Source organism: Platalea leucorodia, assembly GCF_965183815.1.
Source record: "Platalea leucorodia genome assembly, chromosome: 3".
Taxonomy (NCBI): domain Eukaryota; kingdom Metazoa; phylum Chordata; class Aves; order Pelecaniformes; family Threskiornithidae; genus Platalea; species Platalea leucorodia.
This window is the reverse complement of record NC_138825.1, coordinates 121,361,003-121,374,994: the sequence shown is the minus strand read 5'-3', so window position 1 is coordinate 121,374,994 and position 13,992 is coordinate 121,361,003. Positions and strand designations below refer to the sequence as shown.

At 51.8% G+C, this 13,992-nt stretch overlaps 1 protein-coding gene across 1 annotated transcript in view; it reads right to left on the bottom strand.

Moving 5' to 3' along the window:
* The window catches only part of TNFRSF21 (TNF receptor superfamily member 21), a 34,394-nt gene extending 21,248 nt beyond the window's left edge, over window positions 1–13,146 (bottom strand). Inside the window, exons 1-3 of the mRNA XM_082305428.1 lie at window positions 13,045–13,146; window positions 6,791–7,445; window positions 4,660–5,157 (exon numbers count right to left, since the gene is read on the bottom strand). Of these exons, the coding sequence (XP_082161554.1) occupies window positions 4,660–5,157; window positions 6,791–7,445; window positions 13,045–13,089 (1,198 nt within the window). The 5' untranslated portion in view covers window positions 13,090–13,146. The remainder of the gene's footprint in view (window positions 1–4,659; window positions 5,158–6,790; window positions 7,446–13,044) is intronic.
* Between the last annotated feature and the right edge of the window lie 846 nt (window positions 13,147–13,992).

Genomic DNA, 13,992 nt, shown 5'->3' with positions numbered 1-13,992 from the left:
CATCTTTCCAGCATCATCCTCAACTCCCCACTCTGCTTTTGGTCCTGAGCCATTTTCAGTACATGCTCTTCTACCTGCAGTCAAGCCTCAGTTCCACCTCAGCTGCAAACAGCTTTTGCAGAACAGTTTATTTCTTTGATTATTTAATCAGAGCCTTCCTGGCTTCGCTCTCACCACCCACTGCAATAATGTGCAATTACCAGACTTGAGGAAAAATAAAAGGAAAGTGGCATCTCATGCCAGGCCAGCGCTGCCAAGATCTGTTCTTCAGTCTTTCAACTCCAAAAAAAAAACAAACCCACCACCAAATTCTCTTCTTGCCTCTTGGCACATCATGTCAGGCAGCTTCTTGTATACACAGGAGGTTTTAGCCCAAAATGTAACATTTTACAGAGTCTCTTGCCTTTCATCTTCTGCTACTCAATGAGTGAAAGTCAAAGACAACACTATCAGCAATTTCAGCAAGATGGATTTCAGGCCCATCTTCACATTTCGCATAGGCTGATGCCAAATTTGGCATTTCCAAGACGTTCAAGAGACAGGCTTCTATTCTCCATTTCTATTACCAGCTCAATTCCTTGCCTTTGGAAGCTTATCTTATTTGCTAAGATAAAGGGATTGTTTAGAATAAAGTGTTTCCAGTGTGTAGGCTGTTCTTGATCTTCTAAAAGAAAGTAGTCATACAAGGTTAAAACCACAGAGCACTATCAGCCCAGTACCCATGTCGTTCAGGCACTACACTGATAATTTCTTTGGAAATCTTTGGCAAACTGCTTTTCCCCTTTGGATTTCCATCTGCAGGGCTAGAAAGTAAGAGCCAGCTGAAGCAGCAAGAGGTCCAGCTTCTCCAACCACAGCCGCACCATCGATGCTGCTCCACCTTCAAGATCCTGCACAGATGAGACCTGGGAGCTGTGGGGAGAGCCCCTGCCACGGGGACAGACACAAGGACAGACGTGGAGGTAGGCTGGCTGCTAACTCAGGCTGTTAGTCATTGCAAGCTCTTCCCAGACCTCTGAACCATTTAATCCAGTGAGAATCATCGTCATTTGCCGTCTTGGCTGGAGCATGTCCATGTTAAGGACAGGGGTCTTGTTTTAACACCAGCCTCCCAAGCTACTGCTATTTTTAGGTTTGGGTTGTTAAGGCACGTATTATGACCAGAGAGAGCATGGGGCATAGAAACCAGCTCACAGGAAGATGAGGACAAGCAAAATGCCCCATGACAACCACCGCTGCTCAGGATGACACATGTATCTCAACTATTTAAGCAATTCAGTACATCAAGCACCATCAGGAACCAGGCAGGAGTTTGAGCCACTGCTTCCACCCTAAAATCATCCTCGTTTGGGAAGAAGCCCAATCACAGCAAGACATCTTTGATCCAGCACTGAGCAGTGCTGGTGCCACCCTGACCATGCGTCACCCAGAACCGATGGGTTTAAAGATATCGGTAATAAAAATTGGTAATAAAATCCTCCAAACGGGCAAAGCCTTGGATGCCAGCTGTGCTCCTGTCTGGCATCACGGGAGGTACATGGGGTGCCAGTGCAAGGGCAGCCACCCAAGCACAGCTCCTTCGAGCAGAGGCTGCAGCGCCTACGTCAGACCCGGTCTTCCCTTTCAAAGGTTAAAGCTGTTTACTGAAAGGATTAGGAGGGAGGAGATGGTAAACTAGGAGGAAGGGGGGGAGACTGTGCGCAACAGCTACGTACACAGGCTTCGCCCCCGCAATAAACACACCCCAGGTCCTTGTTGGCATGGCCAACAAGGTGGGAATGTCATATGGACATTGGCACGCTGCCAGCACCAGACCCCAGAGCTTCACCCCCAGCCCCAGATGATGATTTAAACCTAATTGCTTGCCTTCCACCCCCCTAGTGCAACCACAAACCAGGCTGGCACCTGAAGATCTGGGGAGCAGCTGTGGTCCTCACATCTATGGAGGCTTTGCTCTGGCTGCCTACTATGGAGGGATCTGCGCTAGCAGCACGGGTGGGGAAAGATTTCCTCCCTGCAACAGCCTGAAGTTTGTTCCTGGCTATATTCACCCTTGTCTGAAACGCTGCTTCAGGATGAAGCGTGATTTGGGTACAAACACTGCTGGAGCAGCAGAAAGCTAAGCCATGACGCTGCAGCTCTGCAGTACATCTTAGCTGTACCACCAGTTATTAAATAAAAGGTCAATTCCTCTATGGCACTACATCTTCTCTCGTTTCAAGTAAACAGTCTTAAGAGTCAGACATTTCAATAGGAAAACCAAAGAGGGATTTATACACCAATGTGGAGGAGAACAATTTCCACATCTGACATGACAGAGCACCACCACCAAGTAAGAACTAACGAGCAAGGCCCTTCCAGCTAACGCAACGTGACTGAGGCAACACCAGAGCTGCACTAAAAGCAAGATAAAGCATTAACTGGTTTGCGCTTGTCTGTCTGCCTTCATTGCACAAAGTTCAACTGAGGACGTTCAGTGGCAGGAGGAAGTCAGGAAGCCACCCGTGCCAACACGGAACTGACTATTGCAAGAACGACCGCGAGGGATGTGTAAAACCGCCCAGCCAGGAGCCCAGAGCAACAGCGCAATTCACTTCCAGACCTGAGTAGCTTGATCGGACACTGGGCCAGTTTGTCAGCTAAGTGTGGTTTTTGCCGTTACATCCAGCTTATTTCCCGAGACAAGGGGAAAACTTTGCAAATATCTTGTGAATTTGATGCACTAGATGAATTCAGCTGTTAAAGGATGACAGAGAACAACTCATCTTGGGAAGCACAGGATGACCCATGAATGATGCTGTCCCCCAAAGGACAGCAAGATCTGGGCGGTGGGGTTATACCTAAATGGGCTAACATAGCCTCGTTGCTCACCACATATCACCTTCTCTTAGCTGCACGGTTTCTTTAACCTGAATCATGCTTGGTGACCAAACGCACAGCATTGCCCACGAAGGCAGCTCTAATGTGGCCTCCAGGAAAAGGGCCAGCTGCAGCGTGGGCATTTTGGCACAGGGTCTGAAACGCCAGGTTAGAAACCAGAGCTGCACCCGGTCAGAGCAACTTGGTTTGGTCCCTGCACTCAATCACTCCCCACCCTGTTCAGATTCAGCCCCTGTTCTGAGATAAGGACACTTGCTGCTCCAAAACACAGTAAAGTGAGAAATTCAATCAACTGGTAATTAAGATCATGGGGAAAAAAGTTACTACAAGTTAGTAAAAACCAGCCACTTTTGGCCAATGAACCATGGCCAAAGCCATGTAGTATTTCTGGTACCACCCACAAATAAGGGTGTTTAGTAAGGTTCTGCAACCCCATTGCAGATCACTCACCATCGCCCCATGGACCACGCTTTGGGTACCACAGATTTTAGGGACAATGGAGCGCAGGGGTTACTGGAAAAAGTTATCGCAAAGGGAAAAAAGCTCAAGAAACAGCACCCCAAAAAGTCAAGAGTTAAAAGGAAACTGATAAGCAGCACAAACACAAGAGAAGGCATAAAACTAATTCCAACAAGACCTTACTGGTTATATAAATGCATTAACAAAGGCAAACAAAGTGTAGGAGGTCTATTAATCGGAAGGAAGGAGAAAAGAGTACACGACAGAAGACGCCCTACTCAAAGCCGCCTTTGCTTTGTACTTAAGCACTCAAGGATGACTTTCATCAAGCACTGATCTCTCTTAAACCTTCCAATCTTTTTTCAATCCATTCTTTGTTTGGCCCCCTCCTTGTTAAATGTGCTTTTCTAAAGGTTAACTGTGAACAGATGTTTAAGGTTGAGCAACCTCAACCCAAAGTAAGGACTCATCAGCGCTGCCTGTCTGCACAGGATAAGGAGGGGTCAAAACTGCCACTGTAGCTTTGCAGAGGAAGAACCATGCATCCTACTAGGGAGATCAGGGCTGCTTGGTGCTCACGTTCACACCACCGTTAATGTCACTGATTTTTTACAAATTTCAATTTAATGACCACAGCAGGTCATCTTTAAAGTCTCATCAAAACGCTGACAGCAAGTCATCCACCAAAAGAACAGAAACACTACAAAGCACAACCTCCAGGAAGACCTCATGACATTCATGGAGCTGTATCCCTCCACGACACAGCCTTTAAGGACAACCTTCCTGGCTCCAGCATGGGTGAAGGGCTGGGGACACAAGCCAGCAGTTGGGATTTAGGACTAAGAACCTGAAATTGAGGCGCTGCCAAGAGGCAGAGGATGACTCAGCCTTCCAGAAACAGACAGGGTGAGGGGAAAAAGGATGACACGAAAGACAGCCAGACCCACATCTGAGTCACCGAGAAAATAAGGAGAGAGTGAAAAAGAAAAGTGGAAAAAATAAAAAAGAAGAAGGTGGCTTCATTCAAGATCCTTCTACCAAGGATGGGTGGGAAGGAGGAGAGGAGCTGGGGTGAGCAGGTGACATTCCCCCCATTAACTCTTCCTTCAGGAGTAGGGACGCACCATGGGAACAGAGATGGAGAGAAGCCAAGGATGAAGAAACATCTGAGGAAGCAGTATATGGGCTTTGTCCTTGCTACAAGACCCAGCAAGTCAGAAAAGCAACCAGTCACTGGATGCGGTGGTGGCCCCTCCAAATCACCGCACAGGACGGCACAAAGGACGCTACCCCCTACAGCCCCCGGTCGCTACTGCTCACCGTGCCCGTTGCAGTAATAGATCCACTTCTCCCTGTTCTGCGTGGGGGTGGTGGACTTTTTCATAATAGCTTTTTCCACAATGGCACTTGGATCTTGCCTGGGTCCCTTCTTCAGAGTCCGTGAGCTCTTCCTGACACTGCAGACGACAATAACCACCAGGACCAACAGCAGGAAGAGGACAATCATCCATGGCAAGTGTTCGTTGATGTCGAAGTGCTGGTGGGTGTTCTGCTGACCTCGTCGGGGCGGCCTGTATGGGACGCTGGACTTCTCGCCCCCCGCCATCTCCAACGACGGCTGCTTCTCCAGTGCTTGGCTGGTCTGCTTGTGCCGGTAGCTCTGTGCCTCGCTGGCAGCGCCGGAGCCCATGAGGGTCCCACCGGCACCGTCCGTTTCGTTGGCCGAGGTTTCGTTGTAGTAGCCCGCTGGCTTTGCTGTGCCACTGGATGTGCGTGGCGCGGGAGAGGGGACAAAATCAGGAACTGAAGAGTTCAAACCTGTGACAGGAAAGGAGAGTTCAGGGTGACGGCACTGGAGACGCGATACGGCATCATGTCACAGTCTAAGACCTGCCTGAGCATCTGCTTGGCCAGCAGACAGAAACCCAACGCCAGGCAGTGAGAAAGGGAAGAGGTGAAGTTGAGGTTTGGCTCTGGGAACAGATGGGTACAGTTACAGACGTAGGTTCAAGATAAAATTGACCCTTGTTGGTTAAGGTTAGTGGCAATTTGTTTAAAAAAATCCCAAGTGATTAAAGGCATGCTGTCAATCTGTGTTTGTCCCACATTCAGTACTTCTCAGAAAACCTACAACTTTGAGGTTTCTCAAGTTTATGAACACGGGTTTCATTCCAAATGTGGAAAATGTGGTATTTGGGCTAGAAACACATCAAAATTTTGAGGCTTAGTATCTCTCTACCAGGTTTTGTAAGAGCTACTTTCCATCTTTATTGAGTTTTCATATCAACCAACAGCTCTCAGGTCCCAGCCAGTGGCATGACCAAAGCCTGGTGAAAAGAGGAAGGGCTTTTGCGGCAAGAACTAGAGCTTACTTTGGAAACTCTGCTTTTGAACATCATGTCTCATCCTAGTTGAGCCAGAGAGTGGGTGTAACCACATGTAATCTGATTTTGCCTCTGACTTGGTTACCCAAAATACTCTGACCAGGATACAAACAGGGAGAATGTTTTCACTTTTATCTAATTGTCTACAGTTGATTTCAAAGTTCAGGGAACACCCTCCCGTCCTCTCCCAATGACACACCAACATCATATCAAGCTTTGAGACCTAGCAAAGGAGAAAGCACTGGGAGTCTACCACTGTCAACACTTCCCTGCTATTGTATTTATCAACTCAGGTGTTCAGGCCATAAAAAGTTGCATTTTTTTTAATTAAAATGCCCCATCTGAGACACCGTAAGGAGGCTGCTTCCCTGAGAGTGTTAAGCACCACCTCAAATGGGGTCCTACAGCACCACTGCAACCAGCCACAGCTAAAGCATCTACCTAAAGACTGGGATGATACATCAATTTCAATTAAATGAGAGAATGGGGAATTCAACGTGGTTCTCCCCACCGGTGATAACTAACAGAAATCTTAGAGGTTAAAGAAAAAATTTACAGCACAGCCTAGGCTCCTGGAGGGCTGTTTTGGCAATGGATCCCATTCAAGCCAATACACTGGCTCAGTACAGGGCAAAATGCAGCAGGGAAAGCACGGGCACGAAAGCAGTGAATCCATCCGGAGAAGTCTGGTGGAGCAAAGCTCCTTCTTCTGCCAGGGTTTTCCTGCTGCACTCTGCTCAGGTTTGCCACAAATGAACAAAGACTTGTGCCAGCATGACACACAGACGGGAAAAGAGGCTGGGGAACGTGATGTCCTTTCAATCCAAACAGTAGGACAGCCAGGAGTCCAATCACAACTGCCGTCGCAGTGAAAACATTATTAAACGTGGTTTAACGCAACTGTGGGCAACCTGATGCACTCTGGAGCTGCCTTCTGGCCATGAAGCAAAAGCACCATCCACACTTTCGCCCAGGCTGCCCTTTAACAGCCTAAAGCCAGCCTTGACCGAGGCAGGAACACAATCTCACAACCAAAACCATGTCTGTGTTTCAGCAGTAGGCATTACCTTTGGGAAGATGAGCGGTTGGTGGAACTTCGTAGGGCTCTTCACCCACTTCAGTGCTTGACAAAGTCAAAGATGTGTTTGGAAGAGACGCTGGAGAACCACAGACGTTGTCGCTCTCCTTCGTCCCTGGCTTGATGACCACCATGTTTTTCCCAAAGCAGTCAGTGTATGTTTTGCACTTCATCACACTAGAAGGCACATCAGAAAAGGTACCACGAGGGCACGGCTTGCACCTAACGTCTTCTGTCTCGGTTCCTTTCTTGCGGACGCCCCAGCCGACCGGGCACACCGTGTAAGGGACACAGGTATCGTTTGTCTGAAACGTACCAGACAGGCAAGTGCACTCGCGGTCAGTCAAGGCAGTACAATGAGTTTTCTCAATCATTGGCAGTTCACAGGGTTTTCTACAAGGGTGGCACCGCTCTATGCCGTTCTCATGCTTAGTAAAGGTCCCATCTGGACAAGGGCTGCACTCTCTTAAGGTACTCTTCGTACAATGTTTAGATACATAGGTTCCTGCGGGACATTTGTCGCAGATCAGCTCTTTGTTGGTGGCACGGTCGAAGTGGCGGTACTTGCCAGGGGAGAGGCTGATGGCATTCTGCTCGGAGGTCAGCTTCGACTGACCGTCAGCGGTGCCAAGGAGCACGAGCAGCTGGAAGACAGACGGGAGGTATTAGTCAACAACAGCGTGCAACCGGAGCCCTCTCTGCCGGCGATCCCTTGCCGGATCACGAAGCACATCCCAGAGCCACGGGACCACCGAGATGTTTCTACACACAGGGGAAGGAGCTCAGCGAGGCTGGGGTGTAAGAGAACCGGTGCGGACAGCAGCACGCTCTCCGGACACAACGCCAGCTACGATTATAATTCCTTAAATTTGACACCATGCTTCTCGGTAAGAGTAAGCATCATTTACACTGCAACCCTGCCAGGGCAGTAAATACTGCTAATTGAGTTTCAGCAGTACGTGCTACCTGGCCACCCCAGGAAAATTCAGACCCGTTTTGCATTTCAAGGCTGAGAGGCTCCAGCATGAGCCAGGAGCTTGCCGAGAAGACAAAAAACACAGGCAGGTGGCAGCTCTGACCTGTAAAACTTTCCTCCTCTGCATTTATTAATCTGCACTTGTTCAAATAGTTACCTTTCTAAATAACGCAAACCTGGATGAAATCCAGGCTAGCAGGCGTTACCGGACTATTTCTCAGCCCCGCTGCCCTTTCATGATTTTTTATAACTGTGCAAGCACAGGGTTTGCTGAGACCACAAGGGATGTTGTGCTTCGAGCCTCCAACCACATCTGAACCCACTTTAAACCAGATGCATTAGCAACAGGAGAGAAAACCTGATGCTATTTTTAAGCTCTCTGAGGAGCTCTGCTGTAACTCAGCTCCTCATTGCATCAGACACAGGTAAAAGGTCTCCAGTTTTTAGACACTGAACTGCACCCAGCTGGGGTTGGCTAGATGATGGCTACAAATCTGTTTATCTCTACTTATTTCCAATCCCAGGGCTTTATTCCCTTTGCATTGAGGCAGCTCCATCTCCAGGAGAAGCTGCATCTACCAAGCAGGTCGATGCTTCTTCCAGAAGACCTCTGGGCCATGGATTATATTCAGTTATGCCAGCGGAGATACAACACCCGGAACAAAAGGCATATCAGAAGAAAGGCTGACACAACATCATACAACATGCAAATAGAAAAAACATTTTCAAACAGCTGCAGGCTGCGTTAGGAGGGAGAGAGGAACGAGCCAACGTTACCTTGAATTTCCAAAGGTGCTTTCCTACACTGAAGGTAAAAAGACCAGAGACCCTAACGCTTTTCAACTGCACAGCCAGGCACATAAATCACTTGGCTATGTTATACAAGCCTTCGCCTCTTGCTCTGCTACCTATTCTGGGCTATCAGCCAGCAAGAACATATTCAGAAGGGGAAAAAAAAAAAAAAGCCTCCCAACAACATGACTCTGCAGAAGGCACATCGCGGCAGAGCCGCAAGCCGCGCCGCATCATTTTTGGTGCAGTCTCTTGCTTCCTGGAAACACACAGCACATTTCTGTTTCACCTGCTAAATAATTTACAGCTTGGGATTTGTACAAAACGCTTCAATTTTTTATTTTTTTTTATTTTTTTTTTTTTCCTCCTGAAGCAGCAATTACAGAGCAGGCAGAAGCAGGCAAGCCCGCAGGAGTTGACAAGGATCCTGCAGCAGCCAGGCTAATTAACGGCACGTCAAATTAAAACAAAAAGCGGGGCTGCCCTGGCAGGCAGCAAAGGCTTACAGGATGCATTTTATTTTTCCCCTCCCTTAAGACATGATTTAACGAAGTGCTTAGCTGGCTCTAAGGAAACCTGCCGCCCGCAATCTTCATGACGCAACCCTGAATTAGCAAACCAGACACAGCAGGATCCGGCCTCCCGAGGTTGCGTGCGGGGTCACCTGCGTTACTCATCCTCCTCCCCGTGCCAACCGGAGAGGCAGGACAGGCAGCGGCTCTCCTGCCTTGCCAGGGATGAGCTGCGTGCCACCAGCTCAGATCCTAATTTCTCCCTCTGCATCAAGCCAGACCTCAGGAAACCCATGGACAACCCTGCTACAAGCACGCGCCACAGGTCTCATCCTGCTCTCCCTTTTCTTCCCATTTGCACCATCTTTCCATCATTCATCTGGGCAACTAAAGTCATTGGGACCCACGCTGCTGTAACAGCACCAGGTTTGTTTACTGTTTCTGATTTTTTTTAAATCCTATCTCAAGCAAAGTGGCCCTGACACTTTTGAACATCTCCAGATCTTCAGCTGCACATGCACTTCCAAGCTTAGGGACAACAGCAAGTCCCAGTGGGGGAAGGCCAAGCAGCGCTGAGCATCTGCTGTTTATTCGGATTGGTCTTTCTGGTCCCTAAAAACATCGTGCTACTCAGGTTTCATGGCTAGCACCACTTAGATCTCTGAAAGAGAAGGCCAGGAGCAGGAGGACATCCTCAACACAAAGGGGTGGCTGCTGGTTTGGTCCCTCATCCTCAGGACTGACCCAGCAGCACGCAAAACTACACCTTTCTGGCTGATATACCCAGTCTCAACAGCAAAAGCAACAGAATAATGAAGTGAGCTCTACTCAACCACTGGATTTCAGTTCATTACTCCAATACCACAGAAAGTGTATAGGGTAACCAAAAAACACAGAAAAAAGGAATTGGTGCAAGACAACACTGAAGAGCAGATCTGGTTTCAAGCAGTTTTGGTGCTGCTCTCCATGCCCAATGCAGCAGCTCTCGACACTGAAGCCGAAAGGGTCAAGCGGGACGAGGTGGCTGCGCTCCCAAAGAGCATCCCCAGCTCAGCATCGACACCCTGCACCACACGGGCAAAGGTGCTTCCCAGCCGCCTTCCCCTATTCCAACACGTGGAGGTTTAACGGTATCAGGAAACCAAATCAGGCTGAGGAATGGTCTCATTTTCACCTCCTTGCATCAGGGAAATGGCTCAGACGAGAGGACCTTCGTACTCAGCTGCAAACCAACCCTTGAGCCAGCAGCACCCCGCAGGTGACGTGGGCATGACCCACCTTGATGATTCCATCTCAATGATCGCATCTATGCCGTGCCTCCGTCACCCTCTTAAATAACTGCATGCTACAGGACAGACCCGATGGGCAATTTGCACAGCAAATAGCTTTTAGGGGCCCACAAGCTTCCCGGGCATGTGCACGGGGATGTGGCAGGGAATATAGCGGCTCATTCAGGACCCAAACCCACTCGGTGAGTCAACATGCCAGCAGAAAGTTGACGGATCAACAGGCATTTGTGTCCTGAAATGGGGTGACACCTCGAGACGGTCAACGTCTTGGGCTGTGTACAGCAATGTCCCACCGCCAGCCCTGTGGGCAGGCAGTGATAAACCTAAAAAATAAAAAAAAAAAAAAAAAAAAAAAAGACAAAAACCACCTAAACACAGGGCACTTGACCCCAGTAGAGAAGAGCAGGAGCAGAAAGCTGTAAGCGACCAAGGACCGACAGTGCTAAATTGATACTCTGGGAACCGTTTCCAAGCAAAACCAGCAGAATTTGGTAGAAATGGCAGCTGGCTCCACGGCGATGCCTTGGCACAGGTCGGGGACGGGCTGCACAGCCCACCACCCTTCCCGAAGGTCAGCTGCACCCTCCGCCGACCAGCACCGGGAAGTCGCTTGCGACATGAAAGGAGAAAAAAAATACTATAAAACAAACCCAGAAACACAAATAAAGCGGTCTGGAAGTTTTACGGTAACTTTGCAGACAGGAGGAGCCCATCTCCTGCCCTACTCACTGTAAAAAGGATCAAGTTACTCGTTCTGAAAAAAGTTGCTTGTGAGGAGAGCGCTGAAGAGCAAAGCAAGTTTCTACCTCTTGCAACACAACCAGCTATTTCAGCTGGAGTTTGTGAAACAGAGAGTCCGGGGCTTACCCTGCTCAGCAGTCCCTTTACTACGTCTCCAGAGCGAAACGCAGGCAGCCGAGCATGCCAAAACAGCAGCACCAGCACATCTGGTCCCCATGAAGGAAAACCCATCAGCTATTCCTGCAGCCAGCGCCGACCACAGTGCGCAAGCATCCCCGGCAGCCACGGTTTTGCTCCAAGCAGATTAAATCCCCCAGGCCCCCGAAAGCCCAGAGTGAAAGCAAGGCGACATCGCACCGGTTTGAGGTGAGGGCGTTGGGGGAGATGGTGGAAGCTACCTTGTGGCAGCCGGTGGGTGCCCGAAGCCCACGTCAAGCAAGAGAAACCACGACCAACGCCAGCCTTATACAACCACTGCCAAGTGGCTATCGCTCAAAAATCAAGTGGCCGGGCGGATTCAAGTTTGTTGCACCAGTAAGAGACCCACAAACTATTGATTTGAACGTACTTCCATTGGGCTGGAAAGACATTAACTTCTTGTGGGGCGAAAGGGAGTTACACAAAATTTCGAAGATGAAGATGTCGGATGAAGAAGCCCTGGCCGGTGGCCAAGGGAGCATCCTGCCAGCTCACGAGTAAACGGGAATTTTGTCTTACGGCTTGTTTGCTCGCACGATCAGCACATGCAGAGGTTTGAGTACATGCGTGCACAAGCAATATCTGTGTGCGTTTGCTTAGAGTCTCGGCTTCATTTTGCAAAACTGCCGTTTTATTTCCCTACCCCTTTATATCACTCTTTTTTTCCCCTCTTCCCTCTATACTCGCCATTCCCAACTGACCTCCAGGATCCCAGCTGGAGCTCCATATCTCAAGCTCCCCATCACCATCTCATCTTCCAGATGTGCAGCAGCACTCGCCTCTCCCAGCGGGAAACAGGCTCTCGGGAGCACCCAGCCAGCACCGTGCACGGACCCCAGCTGCTCCGCTGCTGTGTGAAGTTACCCTTCGCCTTCAAAGCGACGAGGCTATTTCCCAGCTAATGCTCTCCCAGCTTTAGATTATTTTTTGTTTACTCGGATTCCTGTCGAGCCAGCATCAGCTTGCTAAGATCCACCTTGAGTTCAAGAGCAAGTGCACTCCTCGGTTACACAACCGAGCCGCAGCAGCTGCGGCGTGTGCCTGACACACCGAATTACCGTCTCTCCCCGAAAAGATGGGAGGTAGCCTTAAAGCGCTGGTTGGGAAGGGCCCTACCTGGGAAGGCAAACCTGGAGGTGAACCCTCTGGAAAACATTTCTGTGTTAAGTCAGGGCAGCGGCGGTGAGTTTTGCTGCCTGTCCAAAGGGCGGCAAGAAAAGCAGCTGGGGAGGGAGGATGGATGGATGGATGGATGGATGGACGGACACACCCCAGGGCAGTGCTGAGCTCTGGGAGCGGGGCAGGGGGGCGAAGGAAGGATCCGCTCAGACCCCGGGGTGCGGCGCAGCCCTGGATGAGGCCCCCGGGGAGAATGCCGCCCTTTGCCCGGCTGCGGTAAAACGGGGATGGAGAGGATGGAGCAGGGGACGCTGCACCCAGCCGGTGCCCGCTGCCAGGCGCCGGGGCCGGCAGCACCCCCGGGTGGGCACCGGGGAGCCCCGCGCACCCCGCGGCGCCGCGGAGGGGGGACGGCGGGACACCCCGGGACACGCATACCCCCCCCAGAACACACCCCCCCCGCAGCCGGGCGGAGGGGCGGGCAGGCGGCCCCGCACTGCAGCACATCCCCACCCCTCCCCACCCCCGCACACGCGGATCTTGCGCGGGCGGCGCCGCTCCACCCGCGCAGCGCGCAGGGACGGACCGACCCCCCCCCCCCCCCGCACCCACTCACCGTGAGGAAGGCGCCGGCGCTCCCGCACGCCGCGACGGCCCCCATGGTGGCGGCCGGGGCCGGGGCCGGGGCCGCCGCGCAGCGCAGCGGGCGAGGCGCTGCCCGTCCAGCCGCGCTGCCTCAGGCGGCGGGGCGAGGGGCCGGCGGCGGCCGGCGGAGCGGGGCGCGGGCGCCCATGGCGGCGGGCCGGGGCCGGGGCCGGAGCCGGGGCCGGGCGGGGCGGGGGCCCTGCCGCCCGCCGCGCTCCCACCTGCCTGCGGGGCCGCCGGCTGCGCACTGCCGCGGCGGGGCGGCGCGCACGTGGGGCGGCGCGGCGGGGCGGGGCGCCCTTTGTGGCGTCACCCGTCCGCGCAAGGCGGCGCGCAAGGGCGCCCCCACCCGCGCAGCGCCGCGCAGCGCAGAGCCCCCCCCCCCCCCCCGTGCCGAGCATCCCCGCGTTGGGCGTTTGGAAAACGGGGGCCCTGGGCGGGATCGCTGCCCGTCCTCCCGTCCTCCCGTCCAGGGGGGACCAGCTCCCGCCCGCCAGGGACCCCAGCGGTGGGAGCGCTGCGTAGGAGCGGGAAGGAAATGGTTTTGCTCCATCTCTACCCCGTGTTGCTTTTAGCATCTCCATCGTCCCCCCTAAAAACGGGGTAAGAGTAGTTCGGGCAGAGCAGGGTCCTGGTCACATCAACAGGCATGGCAAGCGATGGAAGCAGGTCCTGGTCTATCCAGGCAGTCAGGAGGAATCATAGAATCATAGAATCATTAAGGTTGGAAAAGACCCTTAAGATCATCAAGTCCAACCGTTAACCCAGCACTGCCAAGTCCACCACTAAACCATGTCCTCAAGCACCACGTCTACCCATCTTTTAAAGACCTCCAGGGACGGGGACTCAACCACTTCCCTGGGCAGCCTGTTCCAGTGCCTGACAGCCCTTTCGGTGAAGAAGTTTTTCCTAATATCCA